Genomic DNA, 26,064 nt, shown 5'->3' on the forward strand with positions numbered 1-26,064 from the left:
AACCCAGGCAGCCTGGCTCTAGAATCCTCACTGTTAAGTATTACACTATACTGCCCCTCAATTCACTTATCTTCTTTATAAATGTTATTATTAATGTTAGGAGAAGAAATATCTGTCAAGCTAGAATGGACATACACTATGTTCTCTATTCTATAAGCACCTTTGATGTTCTCATCCAAAAACCAAACAAGCCTGCTTCTACTCTTGTTATTTCTTATTTAAATTCATCATTCACTCAATTGACCAAGTGAGAAAATGCAAACATCGTTCAATATTTCTCCCTTCTCATGTCCCAATCAGTTAATTTCTGTCTCAGAATCACCTTTTGGATTTGGGATTCTCTGGATTCCCATGTTATGTCAATGACTGTCACAAAGGTTCCTAACTTGGTCCCCAGTGTCCAGTTTCTTGTGCCTCTCTTTCATCCTCTACTCAGCCATCAGCACTCTCCTTCTAAAATAAAATCTGACTGTATTAGTTAGCTATTTAAAATCCTTTGGATTCTCCACATCAAATCTAGATTTCTTAATGTGACACTGAGGTCCCTTAACGGTCAAGCTGTGTCTTACATTCCTCATCTACTACTACTCTCCACATGTATCTTAAGCTCCAGTCATGGCTGGATTTGATTTTTTCTTCCTTTGTTGCCTCTTCCCATTTCCCCTCTGTCTGGCACACTCCCATTCAGCCCTTTATATTCAGTTCGAAGTTCTCTTTTCTGCAAGGTTTCCCTCTCACTTCCCCATACCCATATTAGCCTTTTTTTTTTTTTTTTTATAGTTTCAAGACTATCTTAGGACTCATCAAATACTTTGTTGTAAATCTGCTCCCATTTAAGGCAAGAACTCTTGGAATTCCTCAGGGCCCAGAACACTGGCTGATACATAATTCTCAATAAATGTTTACTGAAAATGATTGAATTCAATTACAGAGCATAAACTAAATGCAAGGGATGTGTTATGTACATTATTCAGTGCTTAATAATTCATGACGGAAAATGTAAAGCGCTGGAAAGCCTATGAAGCAGTCTTATAAAAAAAAATGGATTCAGAGATGACACCCAGTGTGTTTGCATAATTAAATTCAATTTATTCAACAAATATTTATTGAGTAGTGTGAACAAGCAGTGAATAAGGAGACTGAAAGTTGTTGAAATTCTTATTACCTAGGAGTACGTGCATATTGTACTTACTTGCCTATCGAACAACTGTTCACAGCAACTTGCGTTAGGGTATTTGCAAGTGGGCAGAAATTCACGCCTTTCTGCCTGTCCTCTCTGCAGGAATTAGAAGGTTAGGTAGATGACAAAGGTGAATATAACTAACTCAGTTTTCTTTTTTTCAAAAGGGAATCTCCATTCACGTTATTTAGCCTTACAGAAATGGACACTGCAAAATTTAACTCAGCACAAGGCTGAAATGAAAAAACGGTCTATTTTTCAACCATGTAAATCAGATCCCATCACCTCCTGTTCAATATCCTTTAGATGCAAGCCATCGCATTTAAAGAAAGATGCAAATCTTTCACCACAGTCTACAAGGTCCCGCGTGATTTGACCCTTCCTACCTCTTTAAAGCCTCATCTACTACCACAATCTCCTTTACACATTCCACCCCAAACACACTGGCCTTTTTACTCTTCCTAGAACACATCAAGCTCATTTCTGCTTAATAGCACCTCTGCAGTGCTATTCCATCCTCCTGACACTCATTTCTCTCAGATTTTGGCACAGTTTACTCCCTTTCTCCTGCTCAAATGCCACCTCCTCAAAGAGGCCTTTCACAATCACCCAATTTAAAATTACAGCCCCCTCATTCCTTTGCCCTGGTTTATTTTGCTGTATTGCCCTTAACACCACCTCTTAATATTTATATATTATCATCGACCCATTAGAACAGAAATTTTTGACTCTTCACTACAATTTGCAATATTACTAGCATCTAGGACAGTGCCTGGCACAGAGCAGGCTCTCCCAATAAATGTATGTTAAACAAAGGTACGAATTTCATTCTCACCAGAGTCATTCAATTCATATTACTTTGGGTAACTCACAAACACTCAAGCTCTGACACTTAAGTAAAAACAATACAGCAAAGCCTAGTCTTATCTGCCTTGCCATCAAGATCTATTTGTCTTAAGGCAAAGAACTATGGCAGGTCTTCCTATACGGATATAACCGGAAAACTCTAGCTCCTTCAAGCAAAACTTGCAGCAATCTTAATTTTGAAATCGGGGGGAGGGGGGCAGGAATCAGTCTAAGCAGAAAGTTCATAAGAGGACACTTAAAAGATCACAATCTCCATTTTAAAGACCAACCCATCCCCCCCCCCAAAACTGGTTATTTACCAACCCCAAAAGTTACGATTCCTTTGAGTTCTTAACCCTTTTTGTGCTACAGATTCTTTGCCAGTCTGGTGAAAACTATGCACTTCTTTTGAGAATAATACTTTTAAACGTATAAAGCAAAACAGAGAGCTGTAAAAGAAACCAATTCTCCTGAAATACAGAATCTCGGATTGAAGGTCTCCTATGCTTTCCTGCCATAATGAAAATGAGATGAGAAATATCTGAAGGCTATAGGAGGATCGAAAGGGAGATGACACTACGAGGTGCATCCCTGAACACCTAAGCGGCAGCCGGAGACGCAGGGCGCCAGGACCCAGGCAGCCCTAGGGGCGTGTCTGAGAATGAGAAGCGGAAAGAAGAGGGCAAGGGTCTGCGGAGAGGGTGGGGGCTCTTCCTCCCAGAGCTAGCGGGGCCTGGATCCCCTAGTCTTAGCCCGCCCCCGCCTCACCTGTCCCTGCCATCCCCAGGAGCCGCTCCGGCACCCCTCGGAGGTCTTCATGGAGGCCGCGGAAGATCTCATGCAGTTTCTCGAAATGCTCAGAGGAGGCGGCGGAGTTGGCCATGGCGCAGGCCGCTCTCAAGCAGCGGCCGCCGAGACTCTGGTCCCGGGGCCGGCTCCTACTCCGCTGTCAGCCGCCCAGTGCTGCAGGCATCACAGCGACCGCCGCCTCCGCCGCCCTGGACGAGGCGCTTCCGGGCCGCGGCGGGGTCCTTTGGAGCCGGACCGCCCACCCCCTGCATGCCGTCATTGACGGCGCGCCGGGCGCCAAGCCTGACGGAAAGTTGGGCGAGCTGTGCTGCCCCGGCGACTCCCTAGGGGGCGGCGGCGCACCGGGGCGAACGGCTGTCTCGAAACCCCGGAAATACCCAATCCGGGATTGGGGAGAGCGCCACAGCGGAAGGGAGTGTGGGGACCCGCGGACCGGGCGGCCCGGCCGCCTCTCTCCCGGGCCCGCCTTCCGGCGAGAGCGGACGCTGCAGTGCATGCTGGGGGCTGTAGTCCGGCGCGGAAGACGTTCCGACTCGGAAGTCACGCATTACTGGTGGCAGCGGTTCGGCTGTCGCTGCGGCCGCTGGCTTGACACTGACGCGCGGTCGTTTGAAATTAGTAGGCGCCAGGTAGTCATCATTACTGTCATCGCACTGTTTGGCCACCCTGACTTCCTCAGTTCACGTTCTGGCTGTTAGTTTTCATTCCTTGAAAGATACCCAGGCCAGGTTCCTGCCTGCGCTCGAGCACTTTTACTGGGTAATCAAGTGGCCAGCTCTCATGCTTTCAGGAGTGGTCCCGGGCAGTGTGACCCCCGACATACGCAGTCAGCCTCTAGCGGCCCGGCTCGCCTAGTGCATTTATTCACTCAACAGGTATCTGTCAATTTAAGCGTAGTCACTGTGCAGGGATCTGGGCAGGATTTGGTGATTTGTATCTCCTGGACTCTTAAATTTATTAGGCTGAGCTCACTGACCAATGATTCAACAAACTTCTGTTGAGTTCCTAATATTCATTGAGCATAGAGAGACAGCAAAGTCTGCGGTTGTTAGTTGCAGTGTACTGTGATAAGTCCCATAGCGTGTTATAGAAAGCGTAGGTACAAAAAGGAGAGGTAACATATAGAAAACAAACTAATGGTTGCCCGGGGCGCGAGGGGGAAGAGGGTGTGGGGAGGGATAAATTGGGAGTTTGGGATTTGTAGACACTAACTACTATATATGAAATAGATAAACAACAAGGTCCTACTGTATAGCACAGGGAACTGTATTCAGCACCTTGTAATGGCCTATAGTGAAAAAGAACATGAAAAGGAATGAATTACTATGTTGTACACCAGGAATTAACACAACATTGTAAATCGACTATACTTCAATTTAAAAAAAAAAGAATCAAATCAATATAAAAATAAACAGTGGAATATGTTGTGTAAAAGAAAAAAAAAGATGAGAGGTAACAAATAGGCTGGGATGGAAAAAGTGATCTTTGAACAGCATCATAGAAGATTAGTAGAAAATGGGTGGATTAATAATCAAATTATCACACAATTGAAGCTAATGGCATTTGAATTGAAACTGTACCACGGCTAGACTAGACTCTGGAACAAATTATCCTCAGAATGAGAAATGGTTGGGTAACCATAATAACGGGAAGTATTTTCTTCTTTTGACTCTAATATAAGCTTTCATTTAATTGTTTTCTTCTGTTGACGCAAATTAAATTTGTTTAATTCTTAAAGTTTGTATTCTGGTAAATAAAAACATAATCAATAATCAATTTTTATTTGTCATTGACAATTCAGTATAAATTAAGTAAAATATTAATTCAGTTCTACACTAGTATCAAAAGTTTTCCAATTTTTTCATAAAATGACCATGTCTGTATAGTTTACTTGTCCAAACAAGTTCAACAAAAAGATTATTTACAAATATAAGACTGTGGTCCTACAACTCTTGAAACTCCCACCAAAGTGAACATATAATTGTCAGTCTAGGAAAATCACAAACTCTATCAGAAAAATACTCTCCAAACAAGTGATGAACATTGCCAATTCCTGACTTCCTTTGGCAGTATTACCTTTGATAAAAGTTCTCCAAATAAAATGTAGATTTCTAGCCAATACAGTAGACATTTTAATCTTGTCAAGATAATGTAAGGTAATGCCCTGAAAGATTTTTAAATTGACTAATTACCAGTACCAGTCCTTAAGAAATTTTGCTGAGTAAAGAATTGGGGTTTTGTTCTTCCTGACAGGTTGATTTGTGCTTGTTCAGATAGTGCCTTACCAATCTTGTCTGAACTCAGGTGCTCACCCTTAATTCTTCTATTGCTGAATTTTACCATCTTTAGCTTTTTTTTCTTAAGTTTTTAAATCCTTAACTAGTCCCTTCATTGCCATTGCCTGAATTATCTTCTAGGATTCTTCTCTTTTTTGGACTTCTTCCCTGCTACCCATATGCTTCGTGATGGGTAGTAATCAGCATATACAGAGTTCACTTCCCTCTGCGGTTCCACCTATTTGTATAAAAGACTGAATGACACTGGTTTGCTTTGTCTCTGATCAGTTTCCTGCACTAGGGTCCAGTTTAATACTGTTCCTTTGTGGCTATTTTCAATACTCACAACTGCATAAATACACAAGAACACATACAAAGATATACTCAGGGACAATCACCAAATAGCCTTTCCCTTCTCCTGTTTTTCTAAGAGAAACTAAGGCACAAAAAGGAGGCCTCCATGGGTCTGGGGTCAGTAACTGAAGTCAGGTGGCCTATCTTCTTAAACTGTTTTTCACTACCCTCTTGCTGGTTTGAGAAATAGCAGGAAAATGAATGTCGGCTTAAGTTTGATTTTTATTTCTGGTTCCTCCCATTTTCTGCCATCCCCTAAACTCCACCAACTTCTTAGAAAAGGAGGCTCTTCTATGGTCTAGGCATGAGAAAATGTCTTAACAGCAGTGGCTTTAGGTTGTCAGAGATAAAGCCATGCCACAATCCAGATTCAGTTAAGAGTTTCCTGGAAGAATCCAGATATTGGTGCCATAAGACTTTTCTTAAGAGATGAAGGACAACCCTGCTCTTGAGCCAAGCCACTGTGACTCCTGGAGTTTATCTCAGGCTGCAGTATGGCCCCCTTGAAAGTTGTTTGGTTGGGAGGAACTACATTGTGGACAAAGAGGATAGAAATTAATCCAAATTGCCATAAATCAACCCTGCCATAGCTTCGGTTCTACTAGGTAGTAGGTTTCAGGAAGAAAATAGGAGCCTGGAGGTCATATGGGGGTCTTACTCATCCTATATTATCTCTAGTAACTCTGGCAGTAACAGGAGCAAAATAAATCTGGACAAATGCAAGGCATTTAGATGAATCTGGCAGTGTACGCTGGGCTTTTATCAGACATCAAGCAGGCAAGTTTGGAAGATTTGTTTTCTTTGTGCTCAAGGTTTTGACCATCCAGAAGGAGAATCATTTTAGCAGGGAATACTGAGTAGTCTGCTGCAAGCTTCTCTTGAGTCCAACTGCCATCATCTGTCAATCCATAGGGATGCCTAGCAGGTCACAGCTGACATCCCACAGCCGCCTTGCTACTGTCTCATTACGAGCCTGGGCAGAGACCCATGCCACATGGCAGTCACTGGAAGGGAAAAAGAGAGGCTTAAAGCACAGCGTTAGGAATGGAGTCTGCTCTCTGCCTGCCGATAAAGAACACAACATAAATACAACCCAGGGATGACATGTGTTCTGGGCACTTCACAGGACCAGTGTTTGTCCTATCTCATCATTCTCCAATCTTTACCCCAGGGGAAAATGTAATTACCATTTTAGAGCTCACTAGACCATCTCTGAGCAGGATGATTTGTTTGAGATATAATGTATATCATTTAGTCTTATTTATAGTCCCCTTTGCATGTATATATTTAACTGTAATATCAGTGCCTGTCTGACACCTGTCTATGTCCATCTTGTTTAAATATGTCTCTAAGGTCCACTCTATAGGACCTTGTACACTGTCGTGTAGTTGGGATACTGCTGTTTACACTGGTCATAGATGTTTGGAATGATTTAAAAAATATGTCTTATTTCTGGTCTACCTGCAGTTATAACTGTCTTTAAATTCAAAAAAGAAGTAAAGCCAGCTTCATAACCAACAGAAGAAGGAAAAGATGATAGCAGAAAAGAAATGGTAAAAACAAGGTACCACATGTTTTATATACCTTGTCTTCATTGTTGTAATTCCAATTATTTTAAGTTCCCATTAAATGCAGGAGGGCTATCCCAACTCTTTACCACCCAGAAAAGTTTCTCAAGGATAATTCTTTTACTCATTTTTTGGTAGTCTCTGCATCTAGTACACAGCAGGTGTTCAATGAAGGTTTTTTTTGTTTGTTTTTTTAATGATTGAGTAAAGGGATCACAATCTTTGAAGTCACATGAGAAGCAATTTTTATAACTAGACTAGTTCTAGAAAACTGCTTCATGGACCATCTAAACAAATTCTGAAGGTAAAAGGGAGAGTTGACAAGTCTGAAATAACCACATGAAGCAAACTCCTCACACTATGTCCATTATATCAGTGCTACTCAAACTGTGGGCCGTGGACCAGCAGCAGGAGCATCCTCTGGGAACTTGTTAGAAATGCCAATTCTCAGTCCTCACCCCAGACCTGATGAATCAAAATCTTTGGGGTTGAGGCCCAGGAATCCGTTTTCAATCAGTTCCCTAGATGGTTCTTAAACACATACAAGTTTGAAAAAAAAAAAAAACCTCAAAGATACCTTTGCATTTAATAAATAAGCCTTATAAATGTAGTACTTCTGTTTAAGGGAACTCACCAACACAGCCAGCACAACCTGCCATTTCTGAGTGAAGAGACCATCACTGAGGACCAAGGAGCTCTGTCTGACCCTCTGGAAATGACTTGGCTTCAGTAAGCCTTTGCAGCATCCACTGTGTTATGCCTTAAATTCTTCATAAGTTTATGGTCAACAGCAAATGACACAGAGGACATGAAAGTGCCTTTTAAGCTAACAAATGCTATAAAAATTATTCAAATACAAAATTCAAATACTACATACAACAAGAGCTACTTCAGTGTGCTTATGGCATCAGCACAGTCGTGATGCGGACATTTCCAGTGGGCTCTTGGTAAGTACTAGTCAGTATAGGTGAAAGATTGACCAATTTCAAAACTTACCACAAAGCTACAGTCATCAAATTAGTATTATATTGGCATAAGGATAGACACATATGAATGGAATAGAATGAAAAGTGCAGAAGTAAACCCTCGTATTTACGGTCAACTGATTTTTGATAAGACCACTACTATGGACTGATTCATGTCCCCTCAAATCCATATGTTGAAGCTCTAACCCCCACATGACTCTGTTTGGAGATAGGGCCTTTGAGGAGGTATTTAAAGTTAAAAGAGGTCATAAGGGTGGGGCCTTAATCCAATAGGACTAGTGTCCTTACTAAGAGGAAGAGATGCCAGGACTATATGCACACAGAGGAAAGGCCATGTGAGGACACAGCAAGAAGGCAGCCAGCTACAAGACAGGAAGAGAGGCCTCACCAGAAACCAACCCAGCCAGCACCTTGATCTTGAACTACCAGCCTCCAGAACTGTGAGGAAATAAATTTCTGTTGTTTAAGCCATCTAGTTTGTGGTATTCTGTTATGGTAGCCCAAGGTGGACTAATACAGCTGTTAAGACAATTCAGATAAGAAAAGAATCATCTTTTCAACAAAGGTTCTGGGACAATTGGATTTCCACATGCAAGAGAATGAAGCTGGAACCCTACCTCATACCATATACAAAAATTGACCAAAATGGATCATACATCTAAACTAAACGTTAAAACTATAAAACTGTTAAAAGAAAGCAGTAATAAATCTTTGTGACCTTGGGTTAGGCAATAGTTTCTAGGATATGACACCAAAAGCACAAGTGATGAAAGAAAAAATAAAAGTAGACTTCCTTAAAATTAAAAATTTCTGTGCATGAAGAAAGTGAAAAAACAAACCAACAGAATGGGAGAAAATATTTGCAAATCATATATCTGATAAGGAACTTGTATCTAGGTTATATAAAGAACTGTTACAACTAAACAATAAAAAGATGGAAATCCAATTTAAAAATAGGCAAAGGATTTGAATAGACATTGCTCCAACAAAGATACCTCCAGTGGACAATAAGCACATGAAAACATACTCAACATCCTTAGCAGGAAAATGCAAATGAGAACCACAGTGACATACTACTTTATCCTTACTCAGATAGCTAGTATCAAAAGGACAGACAGACAATAACAAGTGTTAACAAAGATGTGGAAAAATTGGAAGCCTCATATACTGCTTGTGGCAATGTAAAATGGTGCAGCCACTTTGGAAAACAATCTGGTAATTCCTCAACAGCTAAAATGGAGTTAATATATGACCCATGTTCCAGTGAAATTCCACTTCTGGGTATATACCCTAGAGAAATGTTCATACAAACTTTGTACATGAATGTTCACAGCAGCATTATTCAAATAACCAAAAAGTGGAAACAATCCAAATGCCCATCAACTGACAAATGGATAAAGAAACATGATATAACCATAAAACGAGATATTTGGCAATAAAAAGGAATGAAGTATTGATATATACTTTGGCATGGATGAACCTTTAACACATTATGCTAAGTGAAATAATACAGTCACAAAAGGCCATATATTATCTAATTCCACTTACATAGGCAAATCCATAAAGACAAAAAGTAGATCAGTAGTTTGGGGCAGAAAAGCACCATCAGTGCAAAGGTCCTATGGCTTCAATAAAGACAGACTTTTATGCTCATGTCTTGACAGTGGCCTAGGTGGTTGCTGTTGGATCTTCAAAATGCCTAAAATTAAGAATCCATGGCACTGGAAAGGCTTTTCAAAAGTCAACTTAACAATTATGGATTTGAGGTTGACTTTATTTAAATCACTAAGACAAAACCAAGAAAAAGTGTTATTTCTTTTCTTAAAATTTCCAGGGAAAAAGAATTCAGTCACTCTTGGAAAATCATCCCAGTGTACTAAACTAAATAATCTATCTTCTTGCACTCAGACCCACATTTCCAACTATCTACTACACAGTTCTACTCATATTTCTTATGAATAACACACTCAACATGTACAAGAGCCACGTTTACTAGATAGTGGGCAATTGTCATTCTTTGGTTGAACGTCCATTCCACATTCTTTTGGCAATAGCTACCTGATTTCTTTCTATGGAATTGCCTATTTCTCTTGGCTAAAGCTTGAAGAGCCTGTTAATCAAGTGCCTGCCTGTCCTCCAGTAGCCAAGGGAGTGGGGGTGAGGGGATAGAGGTGGGAATCAGGCAGAAAGGAGATCCAGTTGTCTCCTGCCTGGACAGTGGATGGTGAGGAACAAAACAGACTGAAGGTAGTTGACGTTCACTCTAGCTGCAGTGTTTTGGCCCGCTGACTGGCCATTCTGACTGTTCTAAACCTGGCTCTTCAGTCTTCCCTTTGGACCTAGGAGTACCCTCATATTTCAATAAATTCTTCTCTTAAGTTAGCCAGAGTCCATTTCCACTGCTTTAGAATCAAAGAACCCTAAGTTATACACATTATTTATCCACACCTGCTGTCTCAGTTAATGTCACCATCAGTCTCCTAATAAGTCAGGCTTGAACCCAGGTCACCAAATCTTCCTTTATTCCCTCACTCAGTTGGGCATCAAGTGGTAAAAATTCTGCCTTTTCAGGGCCTTTCTCACTTAAAACATTCTCTTCATTCCAACTGTCATTACCCTAAATCAGAAGCTCATTATCTCTCATTTGGGGTACTTATTCATTCATCTAACAAAGTCACCAAGGATGTTTTTCTAAAGCACAGACCAGATCGTGTCTCTCTCTGCTGAAACAACTCTGGGGCTCCTCTCTAAGTCTAGCATTATAGGCCTTTCACGATCTGACTGTCTACCTTTCATTTCAATCTTAATTTATTAATAGCCCTTCCTCTAAAATTTTGGGTTATTTCTATAATATCTTGAAGATGGAGGTAAAACATGTTAAAATTTTGATCTTATGTGATATCTAAGATTTTCTTCAAAAAAATATGGGAAGGGGTGGTGGATGAGGATGGGGCAGGACTGGCCATGGATTTAATGGTTATTGAGGCTGATTATGGGTATATGGGGATTCAACATGTTATTTTGTCTACTCCTGTGTACATTCAAACTCCCTACAATAAAAAGTTTAAAAAGTCTTCACTTACTCGAGAATGAGGTCCATTGATACTATTTTAGTCCTGAAGGCAACAGAGAAATACAGATTCAAATTCTTTTTAACGTGAAAAATAGAACTAGGAGTCCAAAAAGGAACAAAGAAAGCTAGACTGACATAAAATGTAGGAAGAAAAGGAACAGCCACAAAGCAGAATCATCTGTATAAGACAGCATAAATAAAATCAAACCTAGCAGTTACCCCCAAAAATGTGAATGGTCAAATTTCCCTATTAAAAGATAAAACTCCTAGAATCCAGAGACAAAAGCTATGTTGGACAATGTATTTTTTTTAAAGGGTATGGTACACCAGACAAATCCATATTATTTCCTGTGAGCAATAAAATTCCATCTTCAAAAACAGATATACTCATACCTGAAGTGGTTTCCATTTAGAATCTCAAGACCTTCCGTTAAGGCACAGTAGAGGCTGGTCTGGGCTCCTTGCTGAGGGGTCTTGAAGAAGAAGGAGAAAAGCAGCCAAAAAAATCTCATGACGGATGAGTGCCGAACCAAGTCAGAGTTGACTGTGCCAGGGTGTACAGAGTACGCTGTAACGCCAGAGCCTGGTGTAGGGGTGTCATACAGAGGGGAAGACAGGATTGATGTTGTCAAATGGCCAAAGAGAGCAGAGGACATGAATAAACATTTGCCCCACGTGGACTCCCTTCCCACAATGCTATCACAAGCACTCCTCACAGAAATTTATACCTCCATATCACAGATTAAGATTAAGGCTCAGAGAGGTTATTAACTGTTAGGAAGCAGCAGAGCCAGGACTTGACCACTTGGAAGCACTTGACATTGTTGACCACTAACTTCCTAAGACTGACTTTTCATTGGCTTCCATGATCATACCTCTTCTAGTTTTTATAACCTTTCTGGATGCTTCCTCCAGTTTCCTGGACCAGTTTAACATCTTCTACTCAAACTTTAAATGTTGGAGTTCTCATGGCTCACTAAACTCACTCTATAACTTTATAGCACTCACATTTTTTACCTATGGTCTAAACTGCTAATTTTAACTCTTGACTGACTATAAAAGGCAGTATAAAGTGGTGGTTAAGGGTATGGACTTTGCAGCAGAGTGCCCAGTTTCAAATTCCAGCTTTACGACTCAGAAGATATGTGACCTTGGGCAAGTTCTTGATGCTGTGACTCAATTTCCTCAGCTGTAAAATGGAAAATGTGATTCAATTTCCTCATCTCTCATAATACCTGCACCTCACAGAGTTGTTCTGAGAATTAAATGAGTTCATATGTAAAAGAGTTTAGAATAGTGCCTGGTGCATGGTAAATGCTAAATGACACTTATGCATATGCTATTTCAGGTCCCTAATTCTCTTAGAAATCTTGGGGTCAGAAAATTTTCCAAGTTGTTTTGATTTCACAAAGGCAATACAATACATACACAGACAGTACATAGATATATGTATCTTCCTACATTTTCTAGGGCAGTCTGATTTTCTTTGTTCCTTTTTGGACTCCTAGTTCTATTTTTTTCACATTTAAAATAGTGTCCATTATCTGTTCTCCCTAGTACAGGTGAGGTCTTGCTGCCAAATGGGTTTTGGTGTAAAGCTTATGAAAAAATCTGAACTTTCAGGCCTTTGTAGAGTTCACAACTGCAGATAGAGGACTGTGGACCTGTGTTACTTTCTACTTGACATCTACTCTAGATGACCCAGAGTAATGCAGACTCAGAGGTCCAAAACTGACTTCATGTATTTAAGGCCAAGCCTGATTCTTGCAGTGTTCCCTGCCCTTTCAACCACGCAGGCACAAGGGACCAGTTCTTAAGGATTTCCCACATCACCATGCGCCTCCAATCAATAAGCCCTGAATATCTCTCAGGAGTGTCCACTACCCTCCACCTCCACCATCCTACTCCAAGCTAGCCTCACTTCCTGCCTCAACCACAGAAATCACCTGCTGTATCTACCCTTGCCCTCATTTTTATTTTGGGGGTTTGTTTGTTTGGGGGGAAGGTAATTAGGTTTACTTATTTATTTATTTTTAGAGGAGGTACTGGGGATTGAACCCAGGACCTTGTGTATGTTAGGCATGCGTTCTACACTTGAGCTATACCCTCCCTCACTGCCCTTGTTTTTAAGAAGGTTTCATTTGAAAGATTTCCCATTGCTCTTAGAATAACCACTAAAATCCTTATCGTGGCCTCTCTGGATTTCACCTCTACCTAGCTTACCAGTCTCAGCTCAGACTGCTTTTCCTCTCGTTTTCTACATTCTAACTATGATGGCTTTACTTCTCAGACTGAGCCCAGACCTTCATGAATTCTCTTCTGCCTGGAATGTTCCTCAGCCCCTTCAGCTGCCTCACTGCACTCACACTGTAACCCATTTAATTTCTAATCATCCTGCAAGGGCTCAGTTTGCAACTCACTCCCCCAGAAAAGTCTTCCCTGATCCCTCAGACTGAAAAAGGTTTCCCCCACCACCCCCGCCAATCCATTATAGGTCCTTGTAATTCCATTTTAGAGCATTTATCACAATTATAATTAAACAATAACAACGAAAAGGAAGCTATTTAGATGTTGTTAAGGAAATGAATAAATAAACTAAGGCACATCTATACTATGAAACACAATGCAGGAACAAAAAGAATGGGATAAATCTCTATGTACTACATGGAAAGATCTCTAAGATATTGTGTTGGATTTTAAGTTCCTGATGTATGATACATACATATGTAAACACACAAGAAAATGACTGAAAAGGTGCACATCATGCACATCAAGTTGCTGACAGTGGTTTCTTAAGAGGAGAAAAGTAGAAGGGGAGAGAGAGAGAGTAAGTAAGGTTTGTTTTTTTTCACCTTTAACTCTTTATATTTCTACATTATTTGAACTTTTACAATGAGAATTTGTATAAATACCTGTTAATCATCTCTCCCCTCCGTTGGACATGAACCACTCCACCCCCAATGCCCTAATTCAGTGTACAGAATAGCATGGGCACTGAATACATGGCTGTTGAGTGGTTGAATGGATGACTCTTCCATCATGCCCAGGTTTCTTCCATTGTACCACAGCTATTTCCCTCCTAATCCTCACTCCTATCGGGTTTCCTTCCTCATGTATCCTCTGCTTTTATCTGATCCTCACAGCTGGGCCCATCTCTCCACCTCCGGGCCACCCTAGCTCCCTGACCAACCCTTTGGATAGTTTTCAACATGAAGTTACCCTGATCCATCCCAAGCTGATAAATAAAGGATGTTATGCCCTGGGCAGACTCTCCTCTCCATCTCACAGCTGTCCACATGGTTTGATGATCCTATTCCAACACTAGGGCTCCTGTGTCTGATTCCTTTAGCCTGAATTCTGCCTGCCTCAACTCCTAAGTAACTCTAACTGGCCACCTTGGATTTCCTTTCTCCTTATTGGAAATCCAGAGTAAACCATGCTAAGGACCTCTGTGTATTTGTGACTGGAGACTCCCCTCCTCAAGCTTACATTTTCCTCTTATTTGACACTCTGTTGTTAGAGAGACACTCCCCCCACCCCACAGTCCCAGCACCTATTTTATCCTAATGGTTGTAGCCAGTTTTGGTCCCTCCCTTCTATCTAGTTTCACTACAAGTCAAAATCCTTGACTTGCTCATGAGGCCTGAATTGATCATGACAATAACAACCTGTGAAGCAGTCCCATTTTCCCTGTTAGGAAATAAGTCTTGAAAAGTTAAGCAACTTGCTGCAGATCATAAAGCTAGCAAGTGCCAAAGCCAAGCCTTCAGACTCAAAGTCAGGACTTCCCATCTCCTGCCAGCCACCTCCAGTAGTCAGCTGTGGGCTGCTTACTAAAACTATACCCAGGTGGAGCCATGGAAGCAGGTCCTGTCCGGGAGATCGGCTCCAGAAAACAGTTCCTATTCCCGTGGCTTTTAGCTATTTCCCATTGACTCATGTCTCCACATTCATTTCTTCAAAGCCTACCTTTTAGTCTCCGGGCCAGTTCCTTGGTAAAGAGAATATTGGCTAACTTGCTGTGACAGTACGCCAGACCTGCATTGTAGAATTTCTCACCCTGCAGGTTATGGAAGTGGATCCTTCCCAGGTGATGTGCTAAGGAAGACACATTCACTACCCTTGATGGGGCTGATTCCTTCAGCTTCTCTAGCAGCAGATGGGTCAGGAGGAAGTGACCTATGAGAAAAACTAGAATTAACAGAGTTCAAGGCCAATGGGGAGTTGAAGGGAGTAGCAGTGAGCAGGGCTCAGATATAGGAGACAGAGAATTCAAGAATAAGACTTTTTGCCTCATTAATTATCAACTATAGAACAAGTTCAGTGAGGGTTTAGGGAAATGGAAACAGCCAAAGACATGAGACATCCTTCTATGAGGTTGGTCTGGATTATGTGAACATGACTATGAAGTCCTGTCTTATTCCAACTTTGATCAGTATCACTCTTTAAGAGTGGATAGCCTCTACTTGATGCTGCCCACAAGGATCACTATAAAGAAAGCAACCAAGTCCACAGTCCAATTAGGTTGTTCAAAAATATACTAATGTAAATTGAATCTGAAGCACAGATTAAAATGTGGGAGGAAACTTGAGCAAGGCTCAAGTTTAGTCCTGAGCTTTCAGGCAGGACCATACTATTTATTATACACTTATGGTCTATTATGGCCCAAAGGTCCAATCACACCACCAAGAAGGCTCATTATGACCCCTAAGTTTTCCAAGGAGAACTTCAGGTTCCCTCTAACTTTGCAGTGGGACTAGATTTCTTACCTAAATGGTTGACTCCCATGTGCATCTCAAAGCCATCTGCTGTCTTGGAGTAGGGACACATCATCACTCCTGCATTGTTGATCAAAATGTGGAGATGCTTTTCCTCTGCAGGGAAGAGGAGATGGAATGTGAAAGTGACCAGCCACAGCTGTTACATCTTAGAAATCGACCCCACACCCAGGCTTTGAAAACGGGCTGCATATTTGCAGTCTTTCCTCCATTTTCCAAGCTACTTACTGTTTTTGGCAAGGGTTCTGTGCAACTCTCCCAACAGAAAGACTTCCCAAGCTGAATGGAAAATTCCAAAGCAAGAGAATAAAGGATGTTCTGTATGCCCCGCTGCCACTACAATTCAGGCCCCTAAAGAAATAAAGGTTTCGCCTCTTTGATGCATCTGCCAACTCTCTCTCATGGTTTATTTCCTCATGTGGTCTGTAATTTCTGACTAAAAGTGTGTATCAGTGGAAGCTGTTTTCCTTGGGAGGCCTAGATCCCTGGGCTATGAGGGAATATGCCTACAGCGTGCTCTTGGATTTGCTTTTGATGTGATACTACAGGTTTTTGTGTTAATTTCTCAGCTCAAGATTCTTGCGCTATTCAGTGGTGTGAATGAATTTCCTTCCATAGATGATGCCAGCTTGAAGCTCTAATGTCTTGCAGATGACTCTTTATCCACTTCCTGAAGAGATGATAAACTTCTTTGTCATGTCCCTGAGCTGATGGCTTGGGTTTTTTCTTTTTTTTTAAGCCCCTGTACCATGGACCAGATGGCTTTTTGTGAGTCTCAACTTTATGTGGAACCTCAGATATAGCAACCTAGCTCTCAACAGCCTGAGGCCTCATCACCTATCCCTGTGTGGGTATTTGGACTCCAGATTTTAAAGCCCATATTGAGTTCTGGTACAACTGTGAGACTTTTGGCTTTAGTTCTTATGCCCTGCTATGACTTTTTGAATTCTCTTTTTGTTTCCACCTCTTGAGGATTTCCCTTTGTTACTGATGAGTTCAGCTATGAATCAGAAGTTTTGGGTTATATTTTGTCTAGCATTTCTGTGTGTCAGAGAAATCTTTTCATTTTGGCTAAGACTGCCAAACATAGTCTCCAGTTCTACACTTACCTGCTAGGAAGCCCTCAGCAAAGGTTCGAATAGATTTCGTATCAGCCAAGTCCAGTTTCCGCGCCAATACCTCCTGGTTCCCTGTCATGGTCTGGATCTCTCTGGCCACCAATTCCCCCTTTTGCACATCCCGACAAGCTAAATATACACGGGCTCCTGTCAAACAATGTATAAAAGAGACAAGCTGTCAGCTCTGCTTTTGAGTGAGCATCATAGACCAACTACAGCTGTTAAGTATTATTTTCTACTGTTTTCTTAAAGAAAGGAGTTTTACTCCCACTTCACGACAGAGGTATCTGATACACAAATCAGGAAAAATAAATAAATCAATAATATTCATTAAGTGCCCATGATATGTAGACCACTGTACTAGTATCAGACCGGCAAATCAGTGTGGCCCCTGAAATGTTCTTGAATTCCAAGACTGGGAGGAAATAATTAGAATGGTCATCACTGTGAGGGGTAAAGGCAGTAGCAGGAGGGAATTAGAAGCTGATGAACTTGCCTCTTTTAGCCAGCTCTTTGGCTGTCTCCTTCCCGATGCCTGTGTTGGCTCCAGTGACCACAGCTACCTTCCCAGGAAGCTGGACGGTTGATGTACACACCCCGCTGGACAGCATTTTCCTGCAGACACAGAAGAGCTCATCAGTTCTTCATTCTCCTTCACTCTCAGCCAGAGGTTCCTGCAACACTCCCATGTCTGTAGATCTCAAGGCTGAGGGTTGCTTTGGTTCCCTCTACTGCTGTACTTTTATAGATTTAGGTTGAAGGAAAGAAAACAAACATTTTCTGTTCTTGCTTAAAGTTTTCTTGTTCAAACTTTTCTGCTCTTGCTTGAGGGCAGAAGGGAGTCTATTATAAGGGCAAACCTTAGAGCTGCTCCCTGCAGTACAAAAACTGGATGAATATTTGTTTAGCCAGGCTCCTGGCCTTGGGTTGAGCTCCTCCTTAGGCTTAGGAAGTCATAGGACTCAGTCTAGAAAAAGACAGAACTGGTCCACTTATGTTAATCTGTCCATAACTGGCACTTTAAGACCTTGATAAAATAGCTAACCCAACACAAAAAGTTAAAATTACGAAAGTTTGTCAATCTGGGGCAAAACAAACAGGAAAAAACCACAAACAGTTACATACATACATGCAGTTAAAAATAAGACAAAGAAGAGATATAAATAAATATAAAGGGGAGCTGAGATCCAAGTCCTGGTTAACTAATTTGAATCTTCCCTAAGCACTATCTATTCTGTTTCTCCAAAGGAATGAATGCACAAACAAGGGTCAGTAGGATTTAGATTGTTCTTTTCTCTACAAATCTTGGGACTCAATTTAAAAGAATCAGTTGAGGGGGGAGGGATAAATTAGGAGCTTGGTATTAACAGATATACATTATTATATATAAAATACACAACAAGGATCTACTATATAGCACAGGGAGCTATATTCAATTTCTTGTAATAGCATAATGGAAAAGAATCTAAATATATATATATATGTATATGTATAACAGAATCACTTTGCTGTACACCTGAAACTAACATTGTAAATCAACTACACTTCAATAAAAAATAAAATTGAAAAAAAAACAAAAGAATCAGTTGACAAGGAGATGAATTTTTAAAGAACATTTAAGCCATTTTCATTGAATTTGGAATTGCAAAGTACACACTTCGAGCCACCAAAGTTCCTGCTTATAACAAACAGACCAGTAAGAAAGCAAACTGACTCAAGGTGCTCACGAACCATATTCCTTCTCAGAACAAGCCTCCCTGCTCAATTTCCCACATCTGTTCAGCTTTAGGTCCAGAAGCTACAACATATCAAGACCTCTACCCAGCTCCTCCTTCTTAACCAGCAGGAAGGAAAGAGACAATCCATTACTAAAGTCCACCTCTGGTCTAGCTCCCATGAACTAGCTAGGTGGTTGGGAATATGACCCTTGGAGAATAACCTTCCTTAGAAAAATCTCTTTGAGGTATGAGCTCTATTTTCAGTTCAGGTTCAGCTTCTCACTGTGATTCTATATGAATAAGAGGATCTTGTGGCAGAAAGAGATAAAAAGCAGCGTTTTCATCCCAATATGGGCACCCACATGTGCCTAGAGGTGGGAGCACTGGGTGTTCACGGGGGAGGAAAAAAACAACTGGACGAGGAGCACGAGGCAAGTGGGGAGGAAAGAAGAGGTGAATATGGTAACAAACGGCAGTGTGATTTAGCGGGCCTTGCAGGTACAATCCGACAGTGATAGCGTCCTCCTACTCCGCCTCCATCACCACCCAGGGAAGGAGTGTGTCTCTTCAGTCACTGGTCCACCGTCACTACTGGTGACTTACTCAGAACCAATCAGCAATCTGCCTCTTGTGCAGCTCACTGCGGATTCTCTGGGGCGCTCAGCGAGCCATTGGCTGATGTGTCACATGGTCAAGAGACCACGACCCTCATTCTCTCCACCCCGCCCCCAACCCCGAAGGCAGGATTCGGAGCCCCGGATAGCCCTACTACGAAGGCAGGATACAGCTCCAGATGAAACCTTTTCGTTTCTCTGCTTTACAACGTCTGCCCAGCGAAAGAGCAAATCTAACAGCAACAAGGGGGCGAGCTGAAGATATCACAATTCACATCGAGGGGAAGTTTCAAAAGGCAAAAAGTCAAGTCGCTCCATTGTACTTCAGAGGTTCGACGGAAGAAGCTAGATAGGTCTAGTTCAAGGCTTGGGAGCTAAGAGTAAAACGATCTTGAGGGCCACATCCCATTTTAGGATCTGAAGCCTCCAGAGATAAAAACTTGTGTTTGAAGTAGCCTTGCCCTCGGGGTCCCTGGAGCCAGAAAGGAGGGCTGCTTAGACGAAAAAAAGGGGCCAGGAGAAACAAAGCAAGGTGCTCCAGACTGCAGCCCCTTCGCACAGCCTGGGGTCTTCTGGTCTCGCCCTCCCCGCACCCAGGACAGCGAGTCCTCTTCCGACCAACCGAACTCCCCTACTTGGAGCCCCATAGTGGGGTTTCCTTCTTCCTTCTTTTGAAGAACAGGGCTTCGATAAAGATTAATGTCCCCCCCCGAAGACTTCTCAAGAGATGGCAATACATTTGCACAGACCTGATTTGGGGTGCAGCGATGTACAGGAGAAAGGGAAGGAAGAGCAGGAGCAGGACCCCAATCATCTTGCAATGAGGCAGGTGAGGCTCGAGCTGAGCGAGATGCCCCAGCGGTGCTCGCGGACTAGCTTCTCTTCCAAGACACGCCCCAGTAAAGTACGACAGCGCGGGGAGTAGAGCCTTCTGGGAAATGTAGTCTAAAGCTGGGCATGGGCTAACAGGCAGTGAGCGTGCTCTTCCTGGATGCGGAGAGAAGTTGAATCTCGCACCAGATACGCAACAAATCCTCAACCAGCTAGGATCGAGGGCCTTTGGGATCATCCGACCAGCTCTCTCACAGCCCTTCTGGCCACCGTGAAATCTCCCAAGTCCTTTCTCTCCCGGTGCCCAAGTCCAGACCCTGGTTCAGTTTTCCCCAATCATGATTAGGCGGTTACCGCATAGTTTCTCCTGGAGGTCAAATATTGGCGTCAGAGAAATATTCTACGGCTGATTACCCAGGAGAGGAGCGGTTGGAGTCTGACAGTTGGAGGGGAGGGGGGAATCCTTCCTCTTTAGGAATTCCTTCCCCCAAAGGAACGGAAGCAATTGGTCCCTGAGGACATTATCAGGAGAGTCACTTCATTCTATCTATTTTGAATTATAATGATAACTAGCATAATTCTTAGTGTTTGAGTGTTAACTGATAATAGAATATAGTTTTCTTGATGACTTGGGTTAGTTATATTAACTCCCAGGGTAGCAATGAATTTCTCAGATTAGCACAGTTCGTTTTGCCTACTCATTAAAGTATTTAATCCTGTCTTGAATTAAGGCCATGGAAATTCTCTGGGAACAAGCAGATTCCCTGGTCAGTCACCCCTTCCAGCTCTGCCATCTGAGACCTATATCTGGTTTCCAGGGGGTGCGGGTGGGGAATATTTTAACAAAATATCTATCTGTGATTCCTGACTGCACACAGTAATGTGTTCTGTTCTTCTGGATATTCATTTCCATTTGAATGAAAGACACAGATCTCAATCTCAATTTGAACCAATATATTTTATAGCAATTGGAAAGGAGGGGATTTCATTCACACAATACAAATTTCTACTGATTAAACATTAGATTATCTAATCATCGGATTTTGTCACATGCTTATTATTGAGTTACTTGATACTTGAGTAGAGTTTTACACCTGTATTAAAAGCCATTCACAGGTTTTGTTCCTTATTCATTCACTTATTTTTTGGACAAATGTTTATGGTATTCCTATAACTTACTAGGCACTGTGCTGAGGTCCAGCAAGGAGCCAGGCAGAAATTACCTCTGCCATCTCAGAGTTTATGGCCTGTTGGGGACCACCTTAAACAACTGATCACTGTGAATTGGCTCTGATGGGCTGGACTGTCTGCTGTGGACAGTTTTCTTCTTCCTGCTGCTTAGTGAACACCCTCCTGTAGGAGATGTAGGCAAACATCTCTTCCAGTTTGGGGTAATTGATGACACATGACTGGGCGTGAGAGCTCTCCCTGTAGGCCAATCCTGACTCCAGTTTTACCTGAGGTTTCTTTAGTTAATTCCACAAACCTGATAACTGAAGACGGGTGAGAAGATGAGTCACTTAGAGAGGCTGTTACAGAAAGTAGAAGGGAGAGCCTTGAGGAGCACTCACATTATGGGACAGGTAGGGGCAGGTAAGCCTGAAAATGGACTGTGAAGAGAGGACAGAGAGGTTGGAGATGTATTAGACTAGGTCCAAGCAGGTTAGAGAAACCACACAGTAATTTGAACAGGGAAATTTTAATATGAAAAATTATTAACCGTAACAGGGGATTGGAATAATGAAGAACTGGCTAGTATAGGGGTGATTAAACTATTCCTGTAAAGAAAAATAAATATTTTAGGCTTTGGGAGCCCTATGGTCTCTGTTGCAATTACTCAACACTGCTGTTGTAGCATGAAAGGAGCCATAGACAGTATGTAAATGAACAAGCATGGCTGTGTTCCAATAAAACTTTTTTTACACAAGCAGGCAGTGGGCTAGATTTGGCCTGTGGGTCATGGTTTTCCAACATGCGGGCTATTAAGAAGTAAAGAAATCTAAAGAGGATAAAATAAAAATATAATAGATACAATTTAAATTTTAGTAGCAGATATAATGTAAATAATACAACACACTGTGATATATAATAGCCACTACTTGGGGCTGAGGCAGAGCTCCAGGAAGAGATCTCTTCCACTCCCAGATTGAGGCCCAGACCCTCTGGAGAGGGACAGGTATAGCACACTGAATGGCAGAGAAGTTGCTATGGTGCTGCACCAGTGGAATTCACTGGAAATCCATGGTGCCATGGAAAGCTGTCCACAGGAAGGTGTCTCACTGGAGGCACTCTGCTAGAAGACTGCTGGGAGAATGCTAATGGAGCTGGGCACTGGAGAAGCTGTATGGACCACAGGAGCCTGGCACTGCAGAAGCCAAGCATGCTGCAGAAGCCTGCAGAGCCAGCGCACCAGAACCAGGACAAACCCCCTTTCTCCTGCAGTGTCTCTCCGGTACTATCTATTGACAAAGCTTAACATCGTGCCAGAAGCCAAAGAAGAAAATATTTAGAGTCTATTTCCACCTTCATTGATCAGGCAAAAAGGATGAATTGGAGCTGAGAGTCAATAAATTGATAACTGGCACCAGAAGAAACCCAAAGAATGTGGTATAATCAATGCATAATAAAGGCATTTAAAGAAGTAGTTTCAACACCAAAAGTATCAAACATAGAAGAACAAATTGATAAGTTAGACTTCATCAAAATTAAAAACGTCTGTTCTTTGAAAAATAAATACTGAGAAAGACTGGGAGAAAATATTTGCAAATCACATGTCTGTTAAAGGATTTGTAGTCAGAATATATATTTTAAAACTTGTCAAACTCAAGATTAAGAAAACAACTCAATTTTTTAAATGATCAAGTGATTTAACAGATACTTCAACAAAGAAGATATGCAGATGGCAAATGAATACTTTTTTTTAATGTTCAGTATCATTAGTCCCTAGGGAAATACAAATTAAAACCACAATAAAATGCCACTATATACTTATTATAATGGCTAAAATAAAAAAGGCTGACCATCTCAAGTATTGATGAGAACGTAGAGCAACTGGAAGTCTCATACACTGCTTTTAAGAATGTAAGTACCTTGGAAAGCAGTTTGGCAATTTCTCAAAAAGTTAAATATATGTTAAACATATATCTATCATATGACTCTCAAGTAATTTCCCAAGAGAAATAGAAGTTTATTTATACAAAGACTTGTATGTGAATGATCATGGAAGCTTTCTGTGCTACAATAAAAAATAGGTAACAACCCAAGTGTCCATTAACAACTGAATGGATAAATAAATTGCAATATAGCCACACAATGAATATTACTCAGCAGTAAGAAGGAATAGACTTCTAATGCACTCAACAGCCTGAATGAATCTTTAAGTAATGATGTTGAGTAAAAGAAACCAGACTAAAATGATTCCATTTATATAAAAATCTTAGAAAATGCAAACTGTAGATTACAGATAGTGATGATAGAAAGCAGACCAGTGGCTTCCTGGGGGTAGGAGTGTGTGGAGAGGGATGGGGGGGTTTGCCATGGGGAATAAGGAAACTTTGGAGGGTTATGGACATGTTCGTTGCCTTGACGGTGCTAGTAGATTGTGATGAGTGTATACTAATGGCAAAACTCATCAAACTGTATACTCTTAACATGTGCAGATTATTTCATATCAATTATACCTCAATAAAGCTGTGAAAAATAGAAGTAGGTGCTGATCAAGTGTGCCATGCTACTGAGAGGTCAGGCAATATAAGAACTGAGACGTGTCCACTAGATTCAGCATCATCAGTCATTGGCGACATTGTGGAGAACAGCTTCAGGGAAGTGGTGGACAGATGCCTGACTGGAGGAGGCTGCAGGGTGAGTGGAAAGTAAGAAAGTGTAGCTGACTTTTTCAAGCTGGGAATAGAAGACAGTTCAATGTCAGGGATAGTAGGAAAATGTTTAAAGAGCACAGAGGAAACAGTTGAAGATAAAGGGGAGATAAGAGATAAATGACAGAGTAAGGTCCCTGAGAAAGCAGGAGAGGATGGACTAGAGAGAAACTCATTTTAGGAGGAAAGGAAGATATGATGAACACGAATTCAAACAGACTTCTAAATTTGCTAGCAGAATATTGGAGAATATTCCTTCTGATGACCCCTATTTGTGTGCATGTGTGTGTGTATGTGTGTGTGCTTTATGAGGTCAGGATATATGCTAATGTTGATGCAAGAAATTTAAGAGAGCTAGTGAAGGTTTGAAATAATCATTGTGGAAATTAGGTTGGTGGAAATTAGGGAGATAAAAAAAGATTGACAATTTTATTGGAGGCCCTGGGTGATGTTGGTGGCTATGTATTTAAAATGGGATCAATATGCAAGGCGATGTGATTTTTCTCTAGCACCTCTCATCAGCCAGCTGCACAAAGAGGACAAGATGCAAGAGTTCATCCAGAGTTGGGGTTTTTCAGGCTCTTATGGCAGAAAGACAAGGGGTCATGAGGCTGAGGATATTGGTAAGAGAATGACTGAAGTGATGAGTATGAAATCTCAGTTGATAAAAAAGGAAGTGATGACAGCAGGGGCTTATAGTGGTCTGGATATTCTCCTGGGGTTCAAAAACTGCTGTGTTGGGATTCATGTCACAAGAGAGCTAGATAAATAGGAGATGCTGTGGGAGGATGGGCGGTCCAAAATGTAGGACTTTAGAGGTGGATGTTCCCAAGTGCTGAAAGACAGGGACAGGGATGAGGCGGAGGAGAGGATTTCTGGTTATGAAGAGGTCAAGGGCATTAGGGTCCAGGGAGTTGCTGGCTCACCTATGAAGATAATGAAGTCACCGGGATGATGGCAATGCTGGGATGAGAAGGCTGAGAACCAGGTCCCAAAGTCATCTGTGAAAGGAGAGACATGGGAGGGAAGTAAATCCAGGACAGGAACAGAGAGGAGCAGCCTCATGACTTGAGTTTTTAAGGAGCAGGTGTTTCATGTCAGGTAGGAGTGAAGGTCTGGAAGCAGGAGTGGGATATGGAGAGGACAGGGAAACCCTCCCCATGGAAGCTGAGGCATGTGGGGTGCAGGAGAATAAGCAGCCTCCACTTCAGACATTGCAGGCCAAGAGGTGTCCTCAGGACAAAGCTGGTTTTCAGTTGAGGCCAGGAAGTGAAGGTGACATTAGGGATACAAAGGCTGAAGCTGTAGGGCTGTTCATTATTCATGTAAAGGAAATTCCAATAAGAAGTTTGGGAGGGAGTGGATTGTAGGCTTGGGTCAGGGAGAAGACGAGTGGGTTTATGTTTGGGAATGGTCACACACTAATCCTGTGTGCAGTGGGCTATGTTTGTTCTTTCAACAGCCAAGAAAACTGTCAGTGTTGATACACTGTGATAAGGGCTATTGTATAAACACACAGGGCATTTGAGAGTACTGAAATGGAGCACCCCTAGGGGAGGCAAACAAAACTCCACATGATGAAGAAAAGGGATAGTCAAGAGGCCAGGAGGAGGGGCAATTGAACCTTGTTAGCCAGTAGATGGGTTGGAGGGGTGATCAAAGCATACCAGGCATGGGTTTGAAGGCACATGGTATGCACATGGTGCTCATAGTGTTCTAGTGGATGCATCTAGATTGAAGGCTGGGTATGGGTGAGGGATGGTAGGTAAGATCAGACAAAGCAACATTCAGATCATGAAGGGCATTGTGTGCCAAGCTAGAGTTAGAACTTCATTCCTGAAATCAAGCCAGTGAAAGGTTTTAGGTGGAGTGAGATAATTGGATTTATGCCCAGCTGCTGTCTTCCAAAGTAAATTATAATGCTCAATAAACCAATTTCTCCTGCTCCAGACCTATATTTCCAGCTACCTGCCAGATCTCTCCTTTGCATGTCCTCATCTTTTTCCATGTGTGCCTTGAACTTGGTGAGTGACACCA

General features: G+C 41.9%; 2 protein-coding genes across 9 annotated transcripts in view; both read right to left on the reverse strand.

Moving 5' to 3' along the window:
• The window catches only part of VTI1B (vesicle transport through interaction with t-SNAREs 1B), a 37,161-nt gene extending 33,983 nt beyond the window's left edge, over positions 1–3,178 (reverse strand). For 6 of the 8 annotated variants that reach the window (XR_010381006.1, XR_010381008.1, XR_010381005.1 and 3 more), the window contains exon 1: positions 2,795–3,178. Coding sequence is in view for 4 of the 8 variants with exons in the window: in XM_010976610.3 (XP_010974912.1) it covers positions 2,795–2,909 (115 nt within the window). In the remaining 4 variants the exon portion in view is untranslated. The remainder of the gene's footprint in view (positions 1–2,794) is intronic. The other 2 variants (XM_031453909.2, XM_064486056.1) reach the window with 1 other exon arrangement.
• A 1,420-nt stretch (positions 3,179–4,598) lies between these two features.
• On the reverse strand, positions 4,599–20,285 carry RDH11 (retinol dehydrogenase 11). The gene is made up of 7 exons (XM_010976607.3): positions 20,071–20,285; positions 17,486–17,604; positions 16,981–17,136; positions 15,863–15,967; positions 15,063–15,272; positions 11,487–11,676; positions 4,599–6,470 (listed from the first exon to the last, which is right to left on the reverse strand). The coding sequence occupies exons 1-7, from the start codon at positions 20,133–20,135 to the stop codon at positions 6,368–6,370; spliced, it is 948 nt and encodes a 315-aa protein (XP_010974909.3). The 5' UTR covers positions 20,136–20,285; the 3' UTR covers positions 4,599–6,367.
• Between the last annotated feature and the right edge of the window lie 5,779 nt (positions 20,286–26,064).

The sequence above is a fragment of the Camelus dromedarius genome, chromosome 5 (assembly GCF_036321535.1).
Source record: "Camelus dromedarius isolate mCamDro1 chromosome 5, mCamDro1.pat, whole genome shotgun sequence".
NCBI lineage: Eukaryota > Metazoa > Chordata > Mammalia > Artiodactyla > Camelidae > Camelus > Camelus dromedarius.